The 27,772-nt window shown below is 39.4% G+C and overlaps 1 protein-coding gene across 1 annotated transcript in view; it reads right to left on the bottom strand.

Annotated features, from left to right (window-relative positions):
- The window catches only part of ankrd28b (ankyrin repeat domain 28b), a 139,954-nt gene that overhangs the window by 65,708 nt on the left and 46,474 nt on the right, over positions 1-27,772 (bottom strand). Inside the window, 8 exon segments of the mRNA XM_055656704.1 lie at positions 1,248-1,311; positions 1,313-1,331; positions 4,864-4,978; positions 9,342-9,420; positions 18,954-19,166; positions 20,494-20,636; positions 24,621-24,708; positions 26,458-26,658. Coding sequence (XP_055512679.1) covers positions 1,248-1,311; positions 1,313-1,331; positions 4,864-4,978; positions 9,342-9,420; positions 18,954-19,166; positions 20,494-20,636; positions 24,621-24,708; positions 26,458-26,658 — 922 coding nt within the window.

Below are 27,772 nucleotides of genomic sequence, written 5' to 3'. Positions count from 1 at the left end.
GAATAGGTGACGTTTCGGGACGAGACCCTTCTTCAGACTGATGAGGGGGTGGGGGGGGGGGGGGGGAACAAGAAAGAAAGAGGCGGAGATAGTTGGATGTGGGAGAGCTGGGAAGGGGATGGGAAGGAGGGAGAAAGCAAGGACTACCTGAAATTGGAGAAGTCAATGTTCATACCGCTGGGGTGTAAACTACCCAAGCGAAATATGAGGTGCTACTCCTCCAATTTGCGGGGGGACTAACTCTGGCCATGGAGGAGGCCCAGGACAGAAAGGTCGGAGTCGGAATGGGAGGGGAAGTTGAAGTGCTGAGCCACCGGGAGATCAGGTTGGTTAATGCGAACTGAGCGGAGGTGGTGGGCGAAGCGATCGCCAAGCCTGCGCTTGGTCACACCGATGTAGAGCAGATGACACCTTGAACAGCGGATGCAGTAGATGAGGTTGGAGGAGGTGCAAGTGAACCTCTGCCTCAACTGGAAAAACTGCTTGGGTCCTTGGATGGAGTCGAGGGGGAAGGTAAAGCGACGAGTGTAGCATTTCCTGCGGTTGGGGTTGCAAGGGGAAAGTACCAGGGAAGGGGGTGGTTTGGGTGGGAAGGGACAAATTGACCAGGGAGTTACGGAGGGAGCGGTCTCTGCGGAAAGCCGAAAGGGGAGAAGGGAAGATGTGGACAGTGGTGGGATCACGTTGGAGGTGGCGAAAATGTCGGAGGATTATCTGTTGTATGTGACGGCTGGTAGGGCGCAACGTGAGGACAAGGGGGACTCTGCCCTTGTTACGAGTGGGGGGGGGGAGATGGGGAGTGAGAGCAGAGCTATGGGATATAGAGGAGACCCTGGTGAGAGCCTCATCTATAGTCAAAGAGGGGAACCCCTGTTCCCAAAAGAATGAGGACATCTCTGATGCCCTGGTTTGGAACACCTCATCCTGGGTGCAGATGCGACGTAGACAGAGGAATTGGTAGTAGGGGATAGAGTCCTTACAGGAAGCAGGGTGGGAAGGCGTGTAGTCCAGAGAGCCATGGGAGTCAGTGGGTTTGTAGTAGATGTCAGTCAGTAGTCTGTTACCTGCGATGGAGATAGTGAGGTTTAAATACAACAGGGAATCTGTATGTACCATTAATCAAAGTTTAGGTGGAAAAAAAAATTGGAATTCACCCTTAAAAGAACTGGAAAACTACACTGATAAAGACCAAATTTAGACGATTGGGATCAAAACATGAAACCAAGATATTAAGTTTATTACAGTACCTGAGGATAACAGCTTGCGACAGCAATCGGAAAAACCACTTAAGGCGGCTAAATGTAGTGGGAAACATTCCATGAATACCCCGACTAGAGTGGAAGAAACAAAGTTTTAAGATGTTCAAAATATTAGATAGCATAAACATTTCCTTTTCTTAATTAAAAACTTTTGCAACCAATTGTGAAGCAGAATTACTTCCAACATTAAAGGGTGTCATCAAAATCAACTTACTTTATTTATTGTCTACCACTCTACCCCACTAGTGATACTTCAAATGAGATTATAGGAACTTATCAATTAAAATGCGAGATATAGACTACTTAAATACAATGCACTGTTGGACATTAATAATCAATTGTAAATCAATCTTGTGAATAAATGTACAAATATATTCCATTCAGATTTTTATCTTCAGAACCCGATACATGGCAACTGTATTTCAATTAGATTTGATTGTGACAGGATATGGATTTTTTTGAGCAATGTGTTTAGGTACTGTATTAGTACAATGTATTTATATATTAACTATGCATCTTTTAAACAATCCCCAGTCGCTCCAAATATTATTCTTCCCATGAAATATAGGTTTACATCAGCAAAAATAATTAATTCATAATCTGGCCTATTTAAAACAGGGCACACAAACATTTGCCAATGCAACACATCTACATTTCTACACAAATGACACACAAATGCAAAAGGCATATGCATGGCAAAAAAGTTAAATAACCATACTAATAAAAGCCTATTTATGAAATAAACCAAAGCTGGTCTAAAAATAGATTCAAGAATAATTAGGTTAAATCATTGAGGTGGCAGTTTGTGGCAAAGGTGTGTAAAATTCACCATACTGTCAAACATATTAGTTGAGGGTGAAATACAAATTTCAGGAAAAGATGAGCATACTCTAAGCACCATTTGCCCTGCTCTTGGAACACAATATTTAAATCTGCTTGTTGTGCTGGAGAAACTATTTTTTACGAACGAGGGTAACAAAGAAAAGGGCAACCAAATTAGCTACTGATTTAATGTATTTGAACTGTGATAAATAGTTGAAGAATCTTAAGCTGCAACTGCCGGCCCTGCACTCTGCGGTGCTTCTGGCTGCGGCACGGTGGGAACTTTAAATCTTCGACCACCAGCCTGCGGCCTACACCAACCTGAAGCCGCGGTCTCCAGTTGGGGAGGCACCGATTCAGGACTTACCTTGACTTTTACTCATCTGGACGCCCGCAACGGCAGCTGCGGAGGGTTGAGTTCCTGACCACGGGGGAAAATGGAGGAGGACTGGCCAATTTTTATGCTTCCCCCACAGTGATGAATGCTGTGGTGGATGTTTGTGTTAAATTTTTATTGTGTTTTTGTGTGTTCTTTTTTCATTGTACCGCTGCTGGCAAATTCATTTCACTTGCACTTTAAATTAGAATTAATTCATGCAAAATACCATTCATCCTTTCAGTCAAGAATAAGATACTTTATTGAATAAACATTTTGATATATCATGTTCTCTCAATATTTTTGACCCAAATGGTCAGACCTGATTTGAAGGCAACAAGACGCTGTGCAAACTTTATGGTCACCTAGTTAGGAAGATGGTGTAACTAGCTACAAAATGTGTATAGTGGTAATTCATTCTAAACATTAATGTACTGCTAAAGAAGCATACATAATTAACACACCTTCACCGTTACATTTTGGGGAGAGGCCATAATTAACATATCCTAAATGATTAACATAAGATTTAGTGCTATATCCAAAGTCCATGGATTAGAGAAGTTTATGAATCAGCAGTGATCTACGGCTACTGAAAAACATACACTGAAATATCATGAGGAAAAAGCTCCACATGAAAGCCCTTGAAAAAGTAACAATACAGAATTATTAATAAATAAAAAAGGTGAACTGGAAATAATTTTGACAGAAGATAAATAATAAAAGTGAAAACTGATCTGTGGGAAGATTATTTCATGCAAAAGCTTGAAATATAAAAAGAGTTATTTGTTTACTGCATCATTGACAAATCAAGTCTAAAAATATTTGGATTAAGATATGTGTGTTTTTGCAGTCTGCACTGTCATCACTGGATGGCAGAAATTTCAACTATCACTCCCACTTCCATGGATTCCTTCCCCTAACATCTCAGCTCTTTCCCAAGCTATTCTGAAAAAAACTTTTCTATAGTCCAGCCTTGTACTAAAGTTTCTCATTATTTCCATTTATTTTCCCAATATTCCTGTTCTTTATCCTTGGTTTCCTTTTATGTGTTCTGGGCATAAAAAAGATGGCCTAAAATATTTGTTTTCAGTATTCCTATTTGGAATGTAAAAATATGAAATAATTTGTGTAATAAATAAAAATTAATCAAGAAACCTCCTAAATGTCAGAGAGCTCTTAACCGTTGGCTATGTTAAATAAAATTATTTTATTTTCATGTAGATTAGTAGCAATCACATTTTGGATAAGAACATTCCCATTGCCCAAGCACATTCCATCTTCCATGGATTTTGCTTGTTTAATCTTTAAAGGGAATGTTTTAAAAAAGTGTGTGTCGTTTTGGTCACCTGTTTTCATGATCATCAATCCAACAAGATTTGCAAGCAAAAAATTGAATAATTCCATGATTTAGAATCTCATGTTTTGAAGTTAGATTAATTGAAATTTATTTCTGAGAGAATGTTCTGGAGAAAGCATGACTGTAATAAAATATAAAAGCGGGTTTCCAGGATTTGGTTCAATGAATGGAGAAAGGACATATCAGGGTTACAAACAACTATCTTTATTATAGCAAAATACAGGAAAAAGCATTAAATAAACAATAAATCTCACACTGTTCTGCTCATTAAGTTTTCACAATATGAGTGGTGGCTGGTAGCAACAAGACTCTGCCTTCTGCCCATGGGAGACTCCCGTTTGCGATGCCTGGTCTGGAGAACTCAAGAGTCCTGGCACTGTTCCGGATCACGGCCTAAGATGAAGTCTCTCTCGCTCTCTCCCTCTCTTCCCCCCCAGGTGAAGTCCTGTGAGTTTTCTCGAAGTATGCAGTTATATAATAAAAGGTTAATCCTAATCCTAAATGTTCTTGTTAGTACTGAAAACAAGGGTTGTTTATTCCATCAGGCACACAGTTGGTTTTCGATGTCTCTTAGAAAGAAAAAAATCTCATCCTTTTGCTGAATATCCTTACAGGTGACCAGATGATTTATTAATTCTTCTACGTCCATTTTAGCTGAAAATCCTGTTTAACTCTTACATTACATTCTAGCAACTTTAATGGGGAACAAAATTGTGCATCTTATTTACTGTATAGTCAAATGGCATCCTTAGTATGGGTTGAATTAGCTGACCATGGCAATTGTGTTGTGTGTGAATGATTAATAGTTCTCTCAACGTGATTTAGTGATGATAAGAGAGAAAGAAAGAACATGTAGGAGAGGGAGAGTGAGAGCAAGAATAATCCCTAATCTTCATCACCATCTAGCTATTCCTCATGTAAATGCAGATTAAAATGTCATTTGACAATAAACTTGAGTTCAGCAGCAATGATTTCTGGAGTCAAATTGTATTCCAAGACTACTCAATATCCAAGCAAGGTATTAATTTTTGTCAATAGCTGTTACTCACTTTGCAGTGTCAGCTCCACTGGTGATTAGTGTGTTTATAAGTAACTCATGTCCATATCGAGCAGCTATATGCAATGGAGTATTACTGTTCTTATCTTCACAGTCTATTTCTGCACCTACAGAAAATAAAGCAGAATGCATATTTATGAAGTATATTTAAACTTCAAAAAACATTTAAATTAAATTAATACATTTATTGAAACAAATATATTTATTTAAATAATTTTTTCGCATTGTTAAAAACATGTCAGGATTCTATTTCTCACAAGGTTGTTCTATTCTATCAACCTTCACCTGTAGGCTGCATTCTATCAGGCTACATTCCTATAATATATTACTTTCTTGCAAATAATTTGTAGAAATGTAATCATATTTTTTGTTTGACTACCAGTTAATAATCTGAAACTGGATCAAACCTTTCATTTTTAAACAGCTTGTTGGCAAAAGAGATCGGGTACAAACGCAAGAGATGCAGGAAATGGTTAAATTAAATATTCAAACAGATGAAAGGTTCCCAATCGATGCTGCAATACATTGTAAAATTTATATTTCAAGATAGAAATGATCGCACTTCTGGGAATATCAAACTGCAAGATAAATGGAACTTTATGGCATGGTGGTAGCAGAGTTCCACACGAGTCGGGGCTGGGGCTGCTACTCTTCATGTTGTATATTAATGATTTGGATGAGGGGATTGAAGGCTTTGTGGCCAAGTTTGCAGATAATATGAAATTTGGTGGAGGGGCAGGTAATGCAGAGAAAGCAGGGGTTTCTGCAGTTGTATAGGGCTGTGGTGTGACCACATCTGGAGTATTGTGTACAGTTTTGGTCTCTTAAGGATTGAGGAGCCTTGTGAATGAGGCAGTACAGCGTAGGTTCACGAGATTGATCCCTGGGATGGCAGGACTGTCATACGAGGAAAGATTGAAAAGACTAGGCTTGTATTCACTGGAGTTTAGCAGGATGAGGGGTGATCTTATAGAAACATATAAAATTATAAAAGGACTGGACAAGCTAGATGCAGGAAAAATGTTCCCAATGTTGGGCGAGTCCAGAACCAGGGGCCGCATTCTTAGAATTAAGGGGAAGCCATTTAAGACTGAGGTGATAAAAAACTTTTTCACCCAGAGAGTTGTGAATGTGTGGAATTCCCTGCCACAGAGGGCAGTGGAGGCCAAGTCACTGGATGGATTTAAGAGAGAATTAGATAGAGGCCATTCGCCCTTCGAGCCTGCACCGCCATTCATTGTGATCATGGCTGATCATCCCCTGTCAATAACCCGTGCCTGCCTTCTCCCCATATCCCTTGACTCCACTAATAGAAACATAGAAAATATGAATGTAATACAAATATTATCTGATAACTTCTTAAAACTGAATAAATTGGTGTTTCAAATATGATTCTCTTGATCCCAGCTGCCTATAACCTGATATTAATATCCTTCTTTTTCCAACCAGTGTTTCAATATCCATTGTGAACCAGGGTTCCCGAACTGTTTCTGTTGACAGGAACATGTTGTTACTGCACTCTCCCAATCTCATTTTTAAAAACCTCCCAATTGTCAAACATCCCTTTACTTGAAAATAACCTCTCTCAACTAACCTTTGCAAGTTTCTGACTAATGCCGTCAAAAATAGCATTGCCCTATATGGAACAAGCAACCAGTAGTCGAGGCATGTACAATAACAACATTTAAAAGTCATTTGATGATACATGGACAGAAGAAATTACAAGGATATGGGGCAAACAAGACTAGTTTAGATGGGGCATCCTGGCCAGCATAGATGAGTTGAGCTGAAAGGCGTAGCTCCGCAATGTGTGATTACATGAATAATTAACTTGTGGTCTATCCTTTCCCATAATTACTTTAAAACTAACATAATTATGCTCACACATTTACTATGCAATAGCACTTCAATTACTCATTAAATATTGTGAGAATTCCTGCCTTCACCATTTCCTCAGGCAACGTGTTCTACATTTCAACCAAACGCTAGGTGAACGAGTTCAAGTCCCTTCTAATTCTTCTGCTACTTACCACAAAAGCTATGCCCTCTGACTATAGACACCTCCTTCAAGACATATAGGTACGTGAATTGAACCTGAAGCACAAAGACCTGGCTTGGCTGGCAGTGAGGTGAGCCCTCCCAGTCAGATCCTTCCTGCAATGTCGGAACCTCACTACCAGCGCACGCTGCCCTCGGGACAGCTGCTATGGAGAGGAGACGGTTGCCCACCTCTTTGCAGAGTGCGTATTCGCAAAGAGAGTCTAGAGAGGTCTGCAAGGGTCCCTGTCATGTTTTATTCCGAACAGCTCCATCACAGAGGACTCTGTGATTTACGGGCTGTTCCCAGGGACGCATTCAGAGACTGACATCGAGTGCTGCTGGAAGATCATCAACTCGGTGAAAGACGCTCTTTGGTCTGCTGTTCACCACCCAGCGGAGCGAGATGTCCGTCGGGGAATGTTGCCGGCTGTCCCGCTGCAGACTGCAGGAGTACGTGCTGAGGGACGCACTGAAGCTCGGTGCAGCCAACGCCAAGGCTTGGTGGGGGAGGGCCACAGTCTAGGGTCCTTCCGCTGCTGGACATGGGGGGGCAGGGTGTGGTGGAGACGCCCCTCAAAATAAGGGAAGAGATTCCACGCCAGTGGGCCACATGAGTGGCAAAGGTGGGGGATACATTTGTGAAATTTGACCAATGTATGTAGACTGTATTGAATAATTTGTATAGCCTCCGAAAATGTTGGATGAAGTTTCTTTGCACGGTTCATGTATTGCATATATTTATTACCTGAATAAAGTCTATTTTGAATTTTTTTTAATTCGTAAGTGAATTGAACCAATAAAAGCCAGTTGGAGAATATTAACAGACATACAGCAAGTAATTGGGAAGGTAAATGGAATATTGGCTGCTAATGTAAGGAAATGGAAGAGAAGAGCAAGGTAGACTTGCTACAACTGTATAATTCTTTTGGTACTACACCTGAAGTACTCCATGCAGATTTGCTCTCTTTATTCAGTAAGGATATATTTGCTTTGAAGATAGTGTAGCAAAGGCCCATTAGATATATTTCTGGGCGAGGAATTGCATTATAACAAAAGATAAAAGAATCTTGGCCTGTAATGACTGGAGCTGAAAAGAATGAGAAGTAACATAACTATATTATCAGATTCTGAACAGTTTGAGGGGGTACATGCTATGATTCTCCTGGTGGGAACACTACAATCAGTGGGTACTCTCGGAAAATGAGTTGGCCACTTAAGAAATGAAAAATAAATTCCTCCCTCAGAGGGTTGTAAATATTTAAGACAGATTTTCCAGCATCCTTGGTTCGAGAGCCTTTCTAGATTATCCGTTTTGCTGAACCAGCAGAGGTCACGGCCTCTGAGAAGAGTCCAACGGTACCAGAACGGTCCGCCGAGTCAGCCAAGAAATCATCCCGCAAAGTTGACCTCGGAAGTCGGCTATGGGAACGGATCTGCTGGCTCCGGCTAGGCCAGTTTCACAGCCCCGGCTGAAGGGGGAAGATTCAACCCACTGATTGGCGTGGAAGTGGCGATGAGGTCGAAATTGGCCACCTCACCCTGGCGAGGCACCACATTTTCAGGGGAGACTTACAGGGACACTCTCGTAATTTTAGTCGGAATAAAGTAGGTGCCAGACCATAAGTTGCTGGAAAAATCAGTGGTGGACCTGTATATAATCTGTATAGTAAAAATAGGCAGATAGGTGACATAGGAAAAGCATTGCTGAGAAGGAAAGTATCAAGACCAAAGATGAGATCAGTTGTGATCCAAAATAAATAGCAAAGCAGGTTCAAGAAGCTGTCTTGTTTACTCAGATATTATATTCAAATGGCCTGTTCTGATTCCAACTTTATCAGGCGTCAGTCTGACCATCTTAACTTGTAATGTTACCACTTTTAACCCATCAACCTTATGCCTCTTCTCTATCTGGTCTCCATCCACACTAATGCAACCAGAAATAAAGCAAAAGTCTGACGGGTCTTGACCTGAAGCTTCATCTGTCATTCCCTCTACAAATGTTGCCTGACCCATTGAACTACTCCAGAACATTGCATTTGCTTAAAAGTCCAGCATCTAGTTTCTTGTGGTGCTGCTTAAACCAGTTGTCCATGAATCACACCTTAAATAACCAGTCAGCACACAAGAGAGATTCACAGACTATAATTTAGATTTTGCTCATAATTTGTAATTTAAGGTTAAAATAATTATGCATTCATTCAGGTATTCAATTAAGGTTAAAATAATTATGCATTCAATTAAATTGGAGCAACATTTTTATAACCAAATGATTCCAACACATCCCAGTACATCAAGAACCTAAATTTCCTCATTTTATCATTCAAATGGTTAAAGCTACTCAAAAAGAATATATAAACCATACAAAGAGTATTAAACTCATAACTAAATTATTGAAAAGTTTAGTAACTGCTTTAGCAAAATATTAATTACCATTTTGGATGATGGTCTGTGACCTTGAGAACCTCCCATGAATTGCTGTCATGTGCAATGGAGTCTTCCCGTCTTTACTCTAAAACAGATTAAACCATATACAGTTATTATCAACTTATAGTATAGCTCTATTTCACCATCACAATTGTGTCCAAGGTTCCACCAATCATAGTAAAAAAACTCTCTGAAAGATTTAATTTTGATTAGTCAACATGGAATTAAAACGCTAATCCATTGACCAAGAAAAAAATAAACTGAACAGGAAATACTGCAGTTATTATTTACATGGATTTTCAAAACAAATTTGAAAAAAGGCTGGCCGAATCATTTCTGGATAAAATTAAAATTCGGAGTACGAAGTAGTGTGGGAACATGGAAGTGATTAGAGGCAGACCTGGAAAGTGGGTAATAGTGGGTAATTCTCATTTCCACGATGCACAAACCATATAACAATTACAGCACGGAAACAGGCCATCTCGGCCCTTCTAGTCTGCCAAACACTTACTCTCACCTAGTCCCATCTACCTAAACTCAGACCATAACCTTCCATTCCTTTCCCGTCCATATACCTATCCAATTTATTATTAAATGATAAAAACGAACCTGCCTTCACCACTTCCACTGGAAACTCATTCCACACAGCTACCACTCTCTGAGTAAAGAAGTTCCCCCTCATGTTGCCCCTAAACTTTTGTCCCTTAATTCTCAAATCGTGTCCTCTTGTTTGAATATTCCCTACTCACAATGGAAAAAGCTTATCCACGTCAACTCTGTCTATCCCTCTCATAATTTTAAAGACCTCTATCAAGTCCCCCCTTAACCTTCTGCGCTCCAAAGAATAAAGACCTATCTTGTTCAATCCTTCTCTGTAACTTAGGTGCTGAAACCCAGGCAACACTCTAGTAAATCTCCTCTGTACTCTCTCTATTTTGTTGACATCCTTCCTATAATTTGGCGACCAAAATTGTACACCCTACTCCAGAATTGGCCTCAACAATGCCTTGTACAATTTTAACATTACATCCCAACGTCTATACTCAATGCTCTGATTTATAAAGGCCAGCACACCAAAAGCTTTCTTTACCACCCTATTTACATGAGATTCCACCTTCAGGAAACTATTCACAGTTATTCCTAGATCCCTCTGTTCAACTGCATTCCTCAATTTGCTACCATTTACCATGTACGTCCTATTTTGATTTGTCCTGCAAAGATGTAGCACCTCACACTTATCAGCATTAAACTCCATCTGCCATCTTTCAGCCCACTCTTCCAAATGGCCTAAATCTCTCTGTAGACTTTGAAAATCTACTTAATTATCCACAACACCACCTATCTTAGTATCATCTGCATACTTACTAATCCAATTTACCACACCATCATCCAGATAGTTGATGTGTATGACAAACAACAGTGGACCCAACACAGATCCCTGAGGCACCCCACTAGTCACCGGCCTCCAACCCTGACAAACAGTTATCCACCATTACTCTCTGGTATCTCCCATTCAGCCACTGTTCAATCCATCTTGCTACTCCACTATTGATACCCAACAATTGAACTTTCTTAACCAACCTTCCATGTGGAACCTTGTCAAAGGCCTTACTGAAGTCCATATAGACAACATCCACCGCTTTACCCTCATCAATTTCCCAAGTAACCTCTTCAAAAAATTCAAGATTAGTCAAACATGACCTTCCAGGCACAAATCCATGTTGACTGTTCCTAATCAGACCCTATTTATCCAATGATTATATATGTTATCTCTAAGTATCCTTTCCATTAATTTGCCCACCACTGACGTCAAACTAACAGGTCCATAATTGCTAGGTTTACTCTTAGAACCCTTTTTAAACAATGGAACAACATGTGCAGTACGCCAATCCTCCGGCACCATTCCCGTTTCTAATGACATTTGAAATATTTCTGTCATAGCCCCTGCTATTTCCACACTAACTTCCCTCAATGTCCTAGGGAATATCCTGTCCGGACCTGGAGACTTATCCACTTTTATATTTCTCAAAAGTGTCAGTACTTCCTCTTCTTTGAACCTCATAGTTTCCATAGCTACCCTACTGGTTTCCCTTACCTCACATAATTCAATATCCTTCTCCTTGGTGAATACCGAAGAAATGAAATTGTTCAATATCTCCCCCCATCTCTTTTGGCTTTGCAGATAGCTGTCCACTCTGACTCTCTAATGGACCAATTTTATCCCTTGTTATCCTTTTGCTATTAATATAGCTGTAGAAACCCTTTGGATTTACTTTCACCTTACTTGCCAAAGCAACCTCATATCTTCTTTTAGCTTTTCTAATTTCTTTCTTAAGATTATTTTTACATTCTTTATACTCCTCAAGCACCTCATTTACTCCATGCTGTCGATAATTATTGGAGATCTCTTTGTTTTTCCGAACAAAATGTCCAATTTCTCTTGAAAACCATGCCTTTTTCCAATTATTACTCTTTCCTTTAAACCGAACATAAAGATTCTGTACTCTTAAAATGTCACCTTTAAATGTCCTTCATTTCTATACTACATTCTTCCCATAAAACAAAATGTCCCAATTCACTCCTTTTAAATCACATCTGCTCAAAGTTAGCCTTTCTCCAATCAAAAATCTCAACCCTTGGTCCAGTTCTGACCTTCTCCATAATTATATTGAAACTAATGGTATTGTGATCACTGGACCCGAAGTGCTCCCCAACACATACCTCCGTCAACTGACCCATCTCATTTCCTAACAGGAGGTCCAGCACTGCCCCTTTTCTAGTAGGTACCTCTATGTATTGCTGCAAAAAACTATCCTGCACACATTTTACAAACTCTAAACTATCCAGCCCTTTTACAGAATGTGTTTCCCAGTCTATGTGTGGAAAATTGAAATTTCCCACAATCACTACCTTGTCCTTACTACTAATATCTGCCATCTCCTTGCATATTTGCTCTTCCAATTCTCGCTCCCCATGAGGCGGTCTATAATACACCTCTATAAGTGTTGCTACACCTTTCCCATTTCTCAGTTCCACCCAAATAGCCTCCCGAGACGAGCCCTCTAATCTATCCTGCCAAAGCACTGCTGTAATATCTTCCCTGACAAGCAATGCAACACCTCCACCTCTTGTCCTTCCAATTCTATCACACCTGAAGCAACGAAATCCTGGAATATTTAGTTTCGAATCACAGCCCTCCTGCAACCATGTTTCACTAATCGCCACAACATCATACTTCCAGGTGTCAATCCAGACTCTAAGCTCATCCACCTTTCTTGCAATGCTCCTAGCATTAAAATATACACATTTAAGAAACCCACCACCTCTTATTCTCTGTTTATTATCTTTTTCTTCTTTCTCCCCTACATCTTTTTCTTCTTTCTCCCCTATTTAAAAATAAACTGGACTTCAGAACAAATCACATATCAACATTATAAGATGAAACAGATCTGCTCCAAACTGGAGTAGTACTGTCAGGATTTAAAATGATACTGCCTTGAAGGACGCCATTCACACATTGTTCTTATCACACTTTATGACTGCTCTGTGCTGCAGATCACTATTCAATCCATTCTCTTGTCCTTTACTCGTGGTTTTACAATTGTAAAAATATACAATTTCTCCTTTGTATCTGCAGTTTTCTTTCGAATACAAAGTTGGAATCTCTCACAATTCATTTGCAGAGCATATTCCAGATTTCTTGTAAGTCAAAATGTCCACTCATTTAACCCGGAACAAAACAGTGCACTGAACAGACTGATTTTGATAAAATTAACAATGCAATCAATGATAAAATAATTCAAGGAATTGTGATGTAGAAAGACAAATTAAAGATAAAAGCTTTACTGTTGAAGAGAGGGGTACACTTTAAAAATGGAATCTGACTAAGTGTACAAAGATAATTGTTTATCATACACTTTGAACATAGTTGTAGAATTTCCAGTTTTCTTGATTTATGTTTTTAAGTGCACATGCTAAAATAAAACTTTTCAGAAATAGTTTTACGATAAATTCAGCTCATCATGCCAACCCGGCAACCCCATCTCATAGCCGTGTCCCAAACATTACGGTGCACTGAAATGAGGGGGACTATGTATAAATACTGCTGTAATGGTAATCTACATGGTGAAACTAAAATGGATAGAAATACCCTTTAATAAAATCTGACAATGTGCACTTTAACCACATGTGATTTTTTTCTATTACAAATCTCAAATTGTGGAGTACAGAGGCAAATAAATAAATGATGGACCTTTGTCCCAAACATTATGGAGGGCACTGTATATCCCCAAGCAATATCAATGTTGCTAAGGTGGAAATGGTTGTGAGTTTCAAGTTCTTAAGTGTAAACATCACCAACAATTTGTCCTGGAACATCCACATTGCAGCTGACCAAAATGGCACACCAACACTTCTATTTCTTCAGGAGACTAATGCCCCTGTCCCACTTAGGAAACCTGAACGGAAACCTCTGGAGACTTTGTGCCCCACCCAAGGTTTTCGTGCGGTTCCCGGAGATTGCCAGAGGTTTTTGTCAGTCTCCCTACCTGCTTCCACTACCTGCAACCTCCGGCAACCACCTGCAACCTCCGGGAACCGCACGTTAATTCTGATTGTTAATTCTTCCTCATTAACAATCAGCACGGGAGCACTTCAAGGCTGCGTGCTCAGCCCCCTGCTCTACTTATTCTACACTCATGACTGTGTAGACAGACACAGTACGAACATCATCTTCAAGTTCGCCGGCGACACCACCGTTGTTGGACGAATTACAGATGGTGATGAGTCAGAGTATAGAAGTGAGATCGACCTATTGACCAAATGGTGCCAGCACAACAATCTGACTCTAAATATCAGTAAAACCAATGAACTGATTGTGGACTTTGGAAGAGGAAAGATGAGGACCCACAATCCCGTTTATATCAATGAGATGATGGTGGAGAGTCAAAAACTTCAAATTCCTGGGTGTGCATATTTCCGAAGATCTTTCCTGGACCCAGTACAAGTATAAATAAAGCACATCAACGCCTCTACTTCTGGAGAAGATGAAGGAGATTCAGTATGTCAGAGAGGATTCTCTTGAACTTCTACAGGTGCACAGTAGAGACCATTTTGACTGGTTGCATCATGGCCCGGTTTGGAAACTTGAACGTCCAGGAGTGGAAAAGACTGCAGAAAGTTGTGAACACTGCCCAGTCCATCACCGGCTCTGACCTCCCCACCATCGGTGGGATTTATCGGAGTCGCTGTCTCAAAAAGGCAGCCAGCATCATCAGAGACCCACACCATCCTGGCCACACTCATTTCACCCCTGCCATCCGAAAGAAGATTCAGGAGCCTGAAAACTCTAATGTCCAGATTCTGGAACAGCTTCTTCCCTACAACCAACAGGCTATTAAACACTACAACCTCAAATAAGCTCTGAACTTCAATCGACTATTATTATTATTATTGCACTACTATTGTTTGTTTTTTGAGTGTGTGTGTGTGTGTGTGTGTGTGTGTGTGTGTGTGTGTGTGTGTGTGTGTGTGTGTGTGTGTGTGTGTGTGTGTGTGTGTGTGTGTGTGTGTATATATAAATGTGTGGATATATGTGTACTTGTGGGTATCTGCGTACATTCACACTGAACTTTTTTTCTCTCTCTCGTTTATCATATTGTTTACAGTACTATGTTTACATATTCTGTTGTGCTGCAGCAAGTAAGAATGTCATTGTTCTATCTGGGACACATGACAATAAAACACTCTGGTGACACCCACATGTCATATGTGCACTTGCCCAATAACAACTGTTCTTAGTGTAACAACCCCCACCCCATGCTCTTGCCTGATAACATTATAGTCTGCCTTACTCCAATTTGGTACCTTCCCACAAGGGGCTGCTTTCTCCCTATTCGAAACAATCTTAAAACTTATAGAATTGTGATCATATCCCCAAAATGCTTTTCCGCTGAAACACCACTCATCAAGCTCATTTCCCAACACAAGGTTCAGTATGTTCCCTTTTCAGGTTGGACTATCCACATACTGTTTCAAGAAACCTTTGAATACACCTCGCAAATTCTGCCCCGTCTCAGCCTTTGGCACTGAGCAAGTCCCAGTTAACATTGGGGAAGTTAAAGTCACCCACTAAGACAACTTGATTGCTCTGGCATCCTTCGGAAATCTGTCCACAAATCTATTCCTCCCCTTGCTATTGAGAGGCCTATAGTACAATTCCAACAGTGCCTGCAACTTTCTTATTTCTAAGCTCTACCCATATCGTCCCAGCAGACGAACCCTCCAGAATGTCCTCTCTGAGTGCTGCTGTGTCAGTCTCGCTGATTAGTGATGCAATTCTTCCACTTCTTTTGCCTCTCTCTTGATCACGCCTGAAACACCAGAATATTGAGGCGACTAGTTGTGCCCCTCCCATAACCAAGTTTCCGCAATGACCACAACATCATAGTCCCAAGCTTTCTTCACAATACTCCTTGCATTGAAATAAACACATGTCAGCCCATCACCCTGTTCCTTCACCTCTCCTTGCCTGTCCTTAGTTTGAGACTTGCTGGTCCTAACCTCTATCTTCTCACCACTCCTTCCTATTTCTGACCCAGCACTCTGGTACCCACCTCCTTACCTCTCTTGTATAAACCCACCAAGGTAGCACTAGTAAACCTGTTTGCACGGTTATCGGTCCCCTTGCTGATCAGATGCAACCAGTCTCTCTTGTATAGGTCACCTTGCTCCAATGGTCTAAAAATCGGAATCCCTGTCCCTGCACCAATTCCTGAACCAAGCATTCATCTCACTAGCAAGTGGCACCAGGAGTAATAAAGTAAAGTATCCTTTATTGTCATTCAGACTTTTCAGTCTGAATGAAATGTTGTGCCTTGCAGTCATAACATAGAATAAAATAACAACACAATAAACACATAATTAACATCCACCACAACAGTCCACCAGGTCCTCCTCACTGTGATGGAAGGCAAAAGTCTTAAAGTCCTTGTTTCTTCCCTCCTTGTTCTCCCTCTGCGTTGAGGCGATCCAGGCTTCCGATGTTGCGACCCCGCCGGGTGATGGTAAGTCCCGCGGCCGAATCCGAGCTCCGCGAACGGGCCGGTTCAAACTCTGCGGCCCGGGGCGGACAAAGCTGCCACCCTCCAGTCCAGCGGACAAAGCTGTTACCGTGGGAGCTCTGGAAAACAGGTCACCAACCTGGGACCTGCGAGCTCCCGACGATGTCGTCCACTGGGCCCACGGCCGAGCCTCCGAAGTTGGGTTGCCGCCGTCGCAACGCCACTACAGCCCCGAAGTCGGCCAGCCTCTCGTTGCTAAGTCTTGGTTCTGCCTCCGGAGCCTCGAGGTTGGTCCCAGTTGGAGGCCGCCAGCTCTACCATTAGGCCTCAGTGCAGACGGAGACGGGGGATACGACAAGAAAAGGTTGCATCCCCCCGAAGGAAGAGACCAAAAACATGTTTCTCCCACCCCCCACATATATACAACCAAAATAAACTAAAATAAACTGAAACAGGACAAAAAGAAAACCAAAAAAAAGAAAAGACAAACGGATTGCAGGCGAGCCGCAGCTGCAGGGCAGCGCCACCACTTCCTTTCAATTCAGAAATTACTACCCTCGGGGTCCAACTTTTAAAACTTCTGTCTAACTTCCTATATTAATTTAGCAGGACCTCAAACCTTTTCCTACCCATGTCATTTGTGTCAATGTACATAATCATTTCTGGCTGCTCGCCTCCACCTTGAAAATGTTCTGCAGCCGCTCAGAGACACCCTGGACGCTGGCAGTAGAGAGGTAATACATCATCTGCCACAGAATCTCCTGTCTGCCCCCACTAGCTACCAAATCTCCTGTCACTATAGCTCTGCCTGACTTTTCAGCTGTGCCTCAGAGGCTCGAGAGTATGAGCTATAGGGAAAGATTGACCAGGCTTTATTCCTTGGAGCGCAGAAGGATAAGGGGTGATCTAATGGCGATAAGATCATGAGAGGAATAAATAGGGTAAATGCTTTATTTTACCCAAAGTAGGGGAATCAAGAATCAGAGGACATAGATTTAAGGTGAGGAGGGGGTGAGATTTAATAAGAACCCGAGGGCCAACTTTTTTTTTTTATACACCAAGGGTGATAGGTATGTGAAACGAGCAGCCAGAGGAAGTAGTTGAGGCAAGTGCCATCATAACATTTAAAAACATTTAGACAGGTAATGGATTGATTAGGTTTATTGGGACATGGGGCAAATACAGGCAGGTGAGACTATTGTAATTGGGACATGTTGGTCAGCATGGGTAAGTTGGGCCAAAGGGCCCGTTTCGATGATGTGACTATGTCTTTAAGTGCAGGTTTTGCTAATGGGCAAAACAGAAATTATACTGACGGCATAAAGGTGTCTTTCAAGGTTTGAGTATAGAAACTGCTAAGGCAGAAGAAATATTTTTTGCCATCATCACATCTTCACCACAACCATTCAACACACCATTATTGTTAAAATTGAATAAAATACTGCATTTCCTAAAACATGCACGGCCTTCACTGAAATGGCTATCAACTTTAGCAAATGTGCAGCATTTTCAAATTAAAACATGACCAGTAAACTGGAAACTTCTCACACAATTATACAGGTAGATGATAGTGAAGTAGAATTAATGATAGACAGGAGAGATGGAATAACTCTCCTTTAAGATGCAAGATCTGCAGAAGAATTGAGAGAACAAAATTTGAATTTGCTAAACTAATCTTCGGTCTTGACGCAGCTATGGCTGTGATGCAACTGGATTTCCTTAGAAATGGACAACAGATGATAGACTGCACATCAGTTTTCAAGATTAGTTACACAAAAATGCTGGAGAAACTCAGCGGGTGCAGCAGCATCTATGGCTGAAGAAACTCAGATTACTGAAACTCAGAACCTCAAGATTAGTTAACTGCCAAATTGGTTGGATTCAGTTTTAGTAAAGGGAAGGATAGGATAGAATGTAGCCATTATGACAAGAGCTATCAAAATGAAGAAAGGATATTCTGCAATTGTTTCTGGTATAATGGCAGCTGGGGCCAATACCAACCATCAAGAAGGTAGGATAAACCCCACTTTGGAGCGATTAAAGTGCATGTTTTTGATAGAAGTGGACAAGTTGTTCGAATTGGGTGATCCAAGTATGTTTAAGACCTTATAAAGGAAAAGGGGCACAGGTCATAAGAAAGGAACGTAAAGAAAATAGACCAGAAAATATTATTCAATTTTAAGGCAATCTACTGCTGAGTGCATAAATGAAGCATGCATTATATCGTGAACAAAAAAAGTAAAGATTATTTTTGAATGGGAATTGTAAGAAATAATCTTTCAACTGCCAAAATCTTAGCCAAAGCAGAGTTCCAAACATAGTAATTTTTGCATGTGTTTACTCTGGTTTATGGAAGCTAATAGTTTAGTTCAGACATCCAATTTGCAAGGGAAATCGCCATTACATGAAAATGAATAAGAAAGACCTACATTTCATGTGAAGCTACCGACACCAAGAATAAAATCACTCAACTTCGTATTCAACCTAGTTCTTAAGCATAGCAAATGTGAAGAATTTAATTTCCATGTACCGACAAGAGACCTGTAGTATTCCTTACCTTGATATTCACTTCTGCCCCATTACTGACCAATAGTTCTAAACACAATGCACCATGTGTTGAAGCAGCAGCAAAATGCAATGGGGTGAAGCCCTTCTCATTCACTTGGTTGACATTTGCTCCACAGTCAATGAGCTCATTCACAACTACATCCTGGCCATTATAACAGGCCACATGAAGAGGGGTATTTCCATATGCATTTGGTTCATTAATCTGTTGAAGTATGTAACAGTAAATGGTCACAGCACTCCACACAAAAAACCTTGCATTGTTCACAAAATTCAAGAATTCCACAAGTCTCAAAACCAAGGAACATGCCGAGTTTTAAAATGTCAACATTCCATGTCATCAGCAAATGATGCAATTCAAATGTGTTGACTCATGAAATGCTTTCTGTATTTTAATTTTTCTCATTTAATATTTTGTTTTGTTGCATTATCAATGATTTTGTTACCTATTTTAAACTAAATTACTACAGCAATTGGAAATGAATTGCAAATAAGATGATAGTGCTAGTTGGAGTTTGTGCAGAATCTTATGAATTAATGAGAGCAAAATATGAATGTATCAGAGATGAAAATTTTCAGCGAGGAGAGGCTGAAGATGCAAAATTGCTCTAATTTTAAATAGCAACTGAAATGTAACCATCCAAAGCAATGGTTCACGTATGTTTTTATTAGTATCAAAAGTAAGCATTTATTATAATTATAATAAAAACTAAAAACTGCATCCGCAGGTCCTTGTATCTGCAATTACCTGACTTTGGAATCATCTCCAGAGCGAGAAAAAATAACAAACTATCAACTTTACAGATGCTTCCCAATTTACTGGGTACTATTTTCAGCATTCAATTAATTTTGATTTTCACTGTTACTATTTGCAAGATTTTTTGATGTTCTTGAGTGTATTAATTGCGTCATTGCTCACATGACTGTTTAGACTGTTTTGACTGTTTTACTGCTTAGGCTGTTTTGACGTTCTTTTCATAAACCATGTTCTCGGGGTATCTAAATCTAAATTTTATTAGTTGTTTAAGTTTTGACATCGAATGGAAGCTGCATACCAAATCTCGTTGCACATAGGTGCAATGACAATAAAATATATTATTATTATTATTATTATGGGATAAGAGTGTGCTGTGGAAATCGACATCTTGATTTCAAAAATACATTAGAACTAATATTTTGATGTTATTTATTAAGCTGGCACTACTGAGGTGGTATTTCAATAAGAATATAATTATACATGCATTATCACATTTCATTGCAAGAATTTAAATAGTAATTGATAGTATATATATATATATTGTAACTTGTGTTACAAAACACGCAAAAGGTACAAACTAAAGTTAGCATGTAATATCACGTGTCACTTTTAAAACATTTAAATCTGTGCCGAATAAAAAACTTTGGAAGTGTGGTAAAAATATGGTAACATTTGCCCATCATAACAAATTATTACCTCTAAGTTACATAGATAAATAAAGTATGGCTGAATTATTGTCACATTCAATAGAATGGGTGGAAATATATTGACTTACATCAACTCCAAGGTCCAGCAGATACTTGACTACACTGAGCATTCCACTGGAAGCAGCAGCATGAAGTGGAGTATAAGCTTTCTTATCCTTACATGTTACTTCAGCTCCATGTGCTACCAACAGCTTAATCACTTCAATGTGACCTATTAAAACAGAAACAAAAGATATGCAGGCATTGACATTACAAAATAATCGTAATTTCGATCAAATGCATTTTGATGCAACTAATCTATTAAAACTATACCTTCATCTCAATGTCTATTTGGCAATGAAATTTCACAAGCTCTGTCAAATGCAAAATACAATTTGAAAGGCTATGCTCAATCGCGGTAACAATACAGTTTATAGGTTATTTATTATATGCTGATAATACAAAGCAAATCATTGCACTGCTTCTTTGAACATTAAAAAAAACTGTGGTGGAAGGGAGATACAAGTGTTGCAGTATTAATATTAATATATCAATATAATTGGAGGAGGCAGATTGGGGAGAGATAGTCATAAAGTCACATAGTGTGGAATCCGGCCCTTCAGCCGAAACTGCACACACCAACCAACATGCCCCATTGGCACTAGTCCCACCTGCCTGCTTTTGTCCATATCTTTCTAAATCTATCCTATCCATGTACCTGTCCAAACGTCTTTTGAACATTGTGATAGTACCTGCCTCAACTACCCCCTCAGGCAGCTCGTTCCATATACCAACCACCTTTTGTGTAAGAAATGCAAGAAATTGTGGTTGGCACAGGAATCTTGGACAAAAGTGACTGTTCCTGTGCACTATTGTTCTTTCTTTTCTATCTATTTGTCCACCAGATAATCTTTAAAGCATTCATATTGTAGGGCATATATTGAAAAGCTTCAAAGGAGGCCAATAATCTTGGCAGATTTCAATCTACATTTAGCCTGTAAATATCTGTTGGGCAAAGGAAGATTGGATGAGGAGTGTATGGTAAATAAATGTAAAGATTCTGGAGTCAAGCAGAAAGCAGCCATTCAAGATTTAGTATATTTACAAAATAATTTGTAAAAGAGTTAACAAAATGAAGGTAGTTCTATAGAAAAAAGGTCTGGGGAATTAATAATGAAAATTAATGATTAGGTAAGTGAATTAAACAGCAAAAAAGGTAAGTGAATTAAACAGGAAATAAGATAAGTGAATTAAACAGAAATTTTGCACCATAGAAGACACGTGCAACATTTCAGAAACATTTCAGAAGCATGCAGGTACAGCAGGCAGTGAAGAAAGCTAATGGAATGTTGGCCTTCATAACAAGAGGAGTTGAGTATAGGAGCAAAGAGGTCCTTCTGCAGTTGTACAGGGCCCTGGTGAGACCACACCTGGAATATTGTGTGCAGTTTTGGTCTTCAAATTTGGGGAAGGACATTCTTGCTATTGAGGGAGTGCAGCGTAGGTTCACGAGGTTTATTCCCAGGATGGCGGGACTGTCTTATGTTGAAAGAATAGAGCGACTGGGCTTGTATACACTGGAATTTAGGATGAGAGGATATCTGATTGAAACATATAAGATTGACAAGCTAGAGGCAGAAAACATGTTCCCGATGTTGTGGAAGTCCAGAACCAGGGGGAAACAGTTTAAGAATAATGGGTAGGCCATTTAGAACAGAGATGAGGAAAAACGTTTTCACCCAGAGAGTTGAGAATCAGTGGAATTCGCTGCCTCAGAAGGCAGTGGGGGCCGATTCTCTGGATGCTTTTAAGAGAGAGTTAGATGGAGCTCTTAAAGATAGCGGAGTCAAGGGATATGGGGAGAAGGCAGGAACGGGCTACTGATTGTGGATGATCAGCCATGATCACAGTGAATGGCAGAGCTGGCTCGAAGGGCCGAATGGCCTACTACTGAACCTATTGTCTATTAGTCATAGACTCGTAGTGTAGAAACAGGCTCTTCGGTCCAACTTGACCTCACCAATCAACATGTCCCATCTAAACTAGTCCCACTTGCCTGTTTTTGCCCATATATTCCTCTAAACCTGTCTAATTGCTTCTTTAACATTGCAATAGTCCCTGCCTCAACTCCCACGTCCGGCAGCTCAGCATTAGCTTTTGCATGAAAAAGTTACCCCTCAGATTCCTATTAAATCTTTTCCCCTTGTTAAAACTTTCCAAAATGCAACACCTCACATTTCTCTGTATTAAATTCCATCAACGATTCCTCAGCACATCACACCAATTGTTCAAGATCCTGCTGCATATCGATTTCATAGCTATCGATTTCAGAGGGTGGAAGTAAAAAAAAAAAAAAATCAGTACCCAAGAAACTGGTACTGAACAAATGATTGCACCTATCACACAAATCTCTGAGTGTTGGTGGACATCATCTAAGGGTCTTAAAAGTGTTTAGTTAGATAGCAGATAGATTGCTTTTAGTTTTCCAAAATTCCCTAGCTTTTGGCAAGGTTCCATTAGATTCAAAAATTACAAATACAACTCCTTTTTCAAAAAAAGGGCAGGAAATTGGAAATAACAAAATGCTGAAAACACACTAGAAGTCAGGCAGCAGCTGTGGAAAGAGAAACACGGTTAACACTCGAGGCTGATGACCTTACCAAATATCTGTTCAATGCTTGCTAAATTAAAATGAAGATTAGCAAGGAAGTGAAGAGGACATAAGAAACCTACAATTGATTAGGAATAGGTTGTGCATGCGTAAAACGAGGCAAATGGAGTTTAATGCAGGAAAATGTGAAATTGTCCAATTTAACAAGCAAAATTTAAAAAAGAAACGCTTGAGAAACTGCTGAGACAATGTAGAGCCCTACAATGCACAGGGATCTGGTTATGCTTGAGAATTATTTACAGAAGTATTGTATATGGGTGCAGAGAGCAGTTAAGAATGCTGACAGAATATTATTGTTTATTGCCAGAAGAATTCAACATAGGCATTTATGCGTTATTAATATGGAATATTGGTGAAATCACTTCCTGAGTACAGTTTTATGGCATTTTACTCCTGTAAGGAAATATGTCAGAAGGAACGCAACAGGTTTATTTATAACAGTAACGGGCGAGTTGTCTTTTGGGGAAAGGTCAGACAGGCTAGGAGAAGGAGTTAAGAGAGAAGGGGAATCTCATTGAAACATACATGACTGAGGGTTCTTAACTGGGTGGATATGGAGATAATGCTTCCTCTTGTGAGGGAATGTAAAAATAAGGAGTGACTGTTTTCACATAAAGGATTGACCATTTACAACGTAAATAAGGGAACTAAATATGTGATCAGGAGCCTTTGTAGCCTCACGAGCCACCAGCCTTTAAAGTGCGGTTCAAAGTCTTTGCCTATGTTTAAGGCAGAAGTAGATAAGACTTCTGATAAAAAATGTGAAGATGTTAAAAATGCAGAGATGAAGTTACAATCAAATCAACCAATCTCATTAAACACCATAACAGGACGGAATGGCTGATTTTTGTTCCTAATTCATATGTCCACATGAAGGAGATTGAAGCGGTAACAGAGAGAATTCCACTTGCACAAATCCAGAATGAGGGCCAAATAATAAATCATCATCAGTAAATCTAATAAGGAATTCTGGTGCAACCTTGTAACCCTGAAGTAGTTACATCTGGAATATTCTATCGTAAAGATATGCTTAGGCAAGTGGCACTTTTGCAGAACCCGACATATCCATGAGATAGGAAAGAATGTTTTGAAAGAGCAAGATGAAATAGGATGGCAGTGGACAGTGGCAGAATATTCATGAAGAACATAAAACACAGCATTGTCCAGCCTGCTGAATTGGCTGCTTCTGTACAGTGACTTTTACGCAATTACAGTTAAAACACAAAGGAACAACTACATCATAACACACTGAAACCATTGTTTTTTTTTAATAAAATGTGCAAATAAACTGAAAGTTTAACACGCAGTTTGGATTCCCCAAATTGCATTTAATATAGAACATATTCTGCAAAAGGGCTTAATTACCATCTTAGCTGGTTTCCCTCTTGCATTACATTAACTAAAGCACATACTCCTAATGAAACTGTGCACACCTTTCAGCCCACCATTCCATTTTATGCCTGATTTAATATTTTTTAAACCCACCCCAAGACTTCTTGTCAAAATTTAAAACACAGGACTTGAAGAATCTTTGTAACAACATACCCATGTAGGCAGCCCAGTGAATAGCTCGTCGGTCCTTCTTATCAAAGGCATTGATGTTAGCACCTCTGGATAGAAGCAAACTAACCATCTAGAAAAAAAATAGTTGAACTAAATTCAGTTTAGGATTACATTGTACTTGTAATTCCATGATTAAACATCACTTCTGTAAATAAAGATGCTGTTGATTCTTCCAGAAAAATGTTAACGTTCACAGTAAGGATAAACAATTATGATGTTGTATAAAGCAACCAAAATTAAATTGCAACAGTGTTGGAATACCTCAGCAGGGCAGGTAGAATCTCTGGATAACATGGATAGATGATGTGTCTAATTGGGATCCTTCTTCAGTCTCCTATCAATATTCTACAGAGATGCTGCCTGACCCACTGGGTTTCTCCAGCACTTTATGTCTTTTTTGTAAATTGGCATCTGCATTTTTCCCATGTCCTCAAATTTAAATTGGGCCTAAAAAGTTGAATGCAAATCACTAATTAAAGTTGTGAAAGCAGAGATTATCAATTCATCTCGGTGATAATTTTGTTTTGTTGTGAAGTTAATTTCAAAGAAGCTTCTAAATTAATGGTGGGGGAATGAATTTATTTCTTAAAGTAGACAAGTATAATTATTAATTAAAATGATTCGTTTTTTTTTTTGAAAAACTGGCACTAAAATCATAGCATTTTATCATATCATATTAGGTTATAGATTCAATAGTTGGGAATGCAAAACTTGTCAGTCTATAATTGTTGCATTAAATGAATAGTTTTTCCAATCGTATTTGAACTCTTGTTGTTCTTGCAGAACCAATATATAGGATCTTTCTCTTTCTAAACATTTATTCCTTCAGATGCTCTCTCATCCAAGCAGTTGGGATTTTTTTGCATGCAAATTATAAAACATTAAAAGGTGTGCGAAACCCATTTGCGATAAATGTCAGTCACAAGAAGCTAACATAGCGCACTCTTTTGTTTTTTGTATAAAAATCCAAAAATTCTGGAACGAAATATTTGAAATCTTTACAAAATTATTTAAAACAAAACTACTACCCAAAGCAGAATGGATCATTTTTGGAATATCGGAAGGTAACCCAGAATTAAATATGTTTCAAAAGAACTTACTTAATCATGGGCTAATAATGGGAAAAAAGCTTATACTTAATTTTGTGGAAAAATGCTCCAATACCAACAACAAAAATGTGGATTTCAAACATGTTCGAAACAATACACTTGGAAGAGACGAGACTCCTCCTAGCAGGCAAAGCAGATCACTTCCAAAAGACGTGGTCTGCATTTATGGAACTATTACAAGCATAAGGTGCAATAATAAGTTAAAACATAAAGGCTACCAGGACCTGGTAATGGGGGGTATAAAATAAATTTTTAATAAAAACACGGTTGGTATATCCTTCTTTGCGGAGTTTTGTGTTACAATAGAGCGATTGATTTTCCTTTCTTCTTTTTTTTCTTTTCTTTCTAAGGTCTTATTTGTTTTCTTTGCTTCCTTCTCTAATTCCTTCCCTAAGGGGTTCTCTTCTCCCAACACTTTCCTGCACCTTCACGATTCTTGCTTACTTTCCTTACTTCTTTTATTTCTATCTTTTTTAAAGCTCAAAAAATGAAGTGGTACAACATAATGTAATAAGATATATGCGATGTATTAATGTGATTTACTGTACTGCTAATAAAAATAAAATTTAAAAAAAAAAAAAAGGTGTGCGAAAGTTAGAAAAACAAAATTTGATAACTGTTCACTATCTAAGTCATACAAAGAAAGTTGTCTTTAATTAAGACATTGTATTCCAAAATCTTCAATGTTAGACAATTTTAAAATAGAATACCTCTACATGTCCACTGAAGGCAGCATGGTGTAAAGCTGTTCTCCCAGCTCGGTCGGAGACATTTACGTTACTTAAAAGAGGAACAAGAGCTTCTGCACATTTCACAGCCTTGTTTGCAGCAGCAATATGTAATGGAGTCTGCCAGTTTTTGTCACGAGCATTCACATCAGCAGAATGTTTCAAAAGCACCTGAACTGCATCCTACATTGAAATAAACAGTTGGATAGGTTATAATACATCATAAATTGAATAAACAATAGAACACACACTGGCCATCTGGACTGAATTTAAGGAACTTATGTAAACATAATTTATTTCTCTCCAGTATAGTATTTATTTTTGCAGAAATAGATGTCCCAGTGGACTAAAACAGCCTGGAATGGAGCTATAAAATTAATATTCCAACTAGATCAGACAGGAAACAAAAGGATTTCTAAAAATATTCAATGAGTCACTTCAAGTAAGAGGAAGGAAGTTTCCCACAAATAGTAGCTGATGGGCAATCAGATTAAACCTATCCTGCACTGCTTGAAACACTAAGTTTGATATTGGTATTGGTATAGTATTGGCATGTGTACCGACATATAGTGAAAAGATACATGAATTTCTGCAGACTTGGGGCAGCACGGTGGCACAACGGTAGAGCTGCTGCCTTACAGCATTTGCTGAGCCAGAGGCCCGGGTTCAATCCCGACTACGGGTGCTGTCTGCATGGAGTTTGTACGTTCTCCCCGTGATCGTGTGGGTTTCCTCTGAGATCTTAGGTTTCCTCCCACACTCCAAAGACGTACAGGTTTGTAGGTTAATTGGCTTGCTATAAATGTAAATTGTCCCTAGTGTGTATAGGATAGTGTTAATGTGCGGGGATTGCTGATCGGTGCCGACTTGGTGGCTGTTTCCGTGCTGTATCGCTAAACTGTCATCGATCCATTTTTATTCATTTAGTCTCAGTCACAAAATCATTGGTAATGGCTTTTTATCTGCACACATATTATTACATCTCTTGATGATCTGTCTCTCTAAATTGTCATTCAACATTCAAGTGGAGGTGCAATTAATGAGTTAGGGGATGACATGGAAATTGTAGGTGATTGGATAGCAAGCAGAATATTAATCGGATAGGAAGCAAAATATAGATCGGATGGAAAATTGGGTGGAGCATTGACCAATGGAAGTTTATCCCGACAAATATGATGTGATGCATTTTGGGAAGTTAAATAAGGCGGGATGTGTATTGTAAATGTTAAGGCCCTAAGGAATGTCAGTGAACTGAGATAACTTGGGTTTAAAAATTCATAGTTTCCCTAAAATGGCA

Source organism: Leucoraja erinacea, chromosome 2 (genome assembly GCF_028641065.1).
Source record: "Leucoraja erinacea ecotype New England chromosome 2, Leri_hhj_1, whole genome shotgun sequence".
Lineage (NCBI taxonomy): Eukaryota > Metazoa > Chordata > Chondrichthyes > Rajiformes > Rajidae > Leucoraja > Leucoraja erinaceus.
This window is presented reverse-complemented; position numbering and strand designations above follow the sequence as displayed.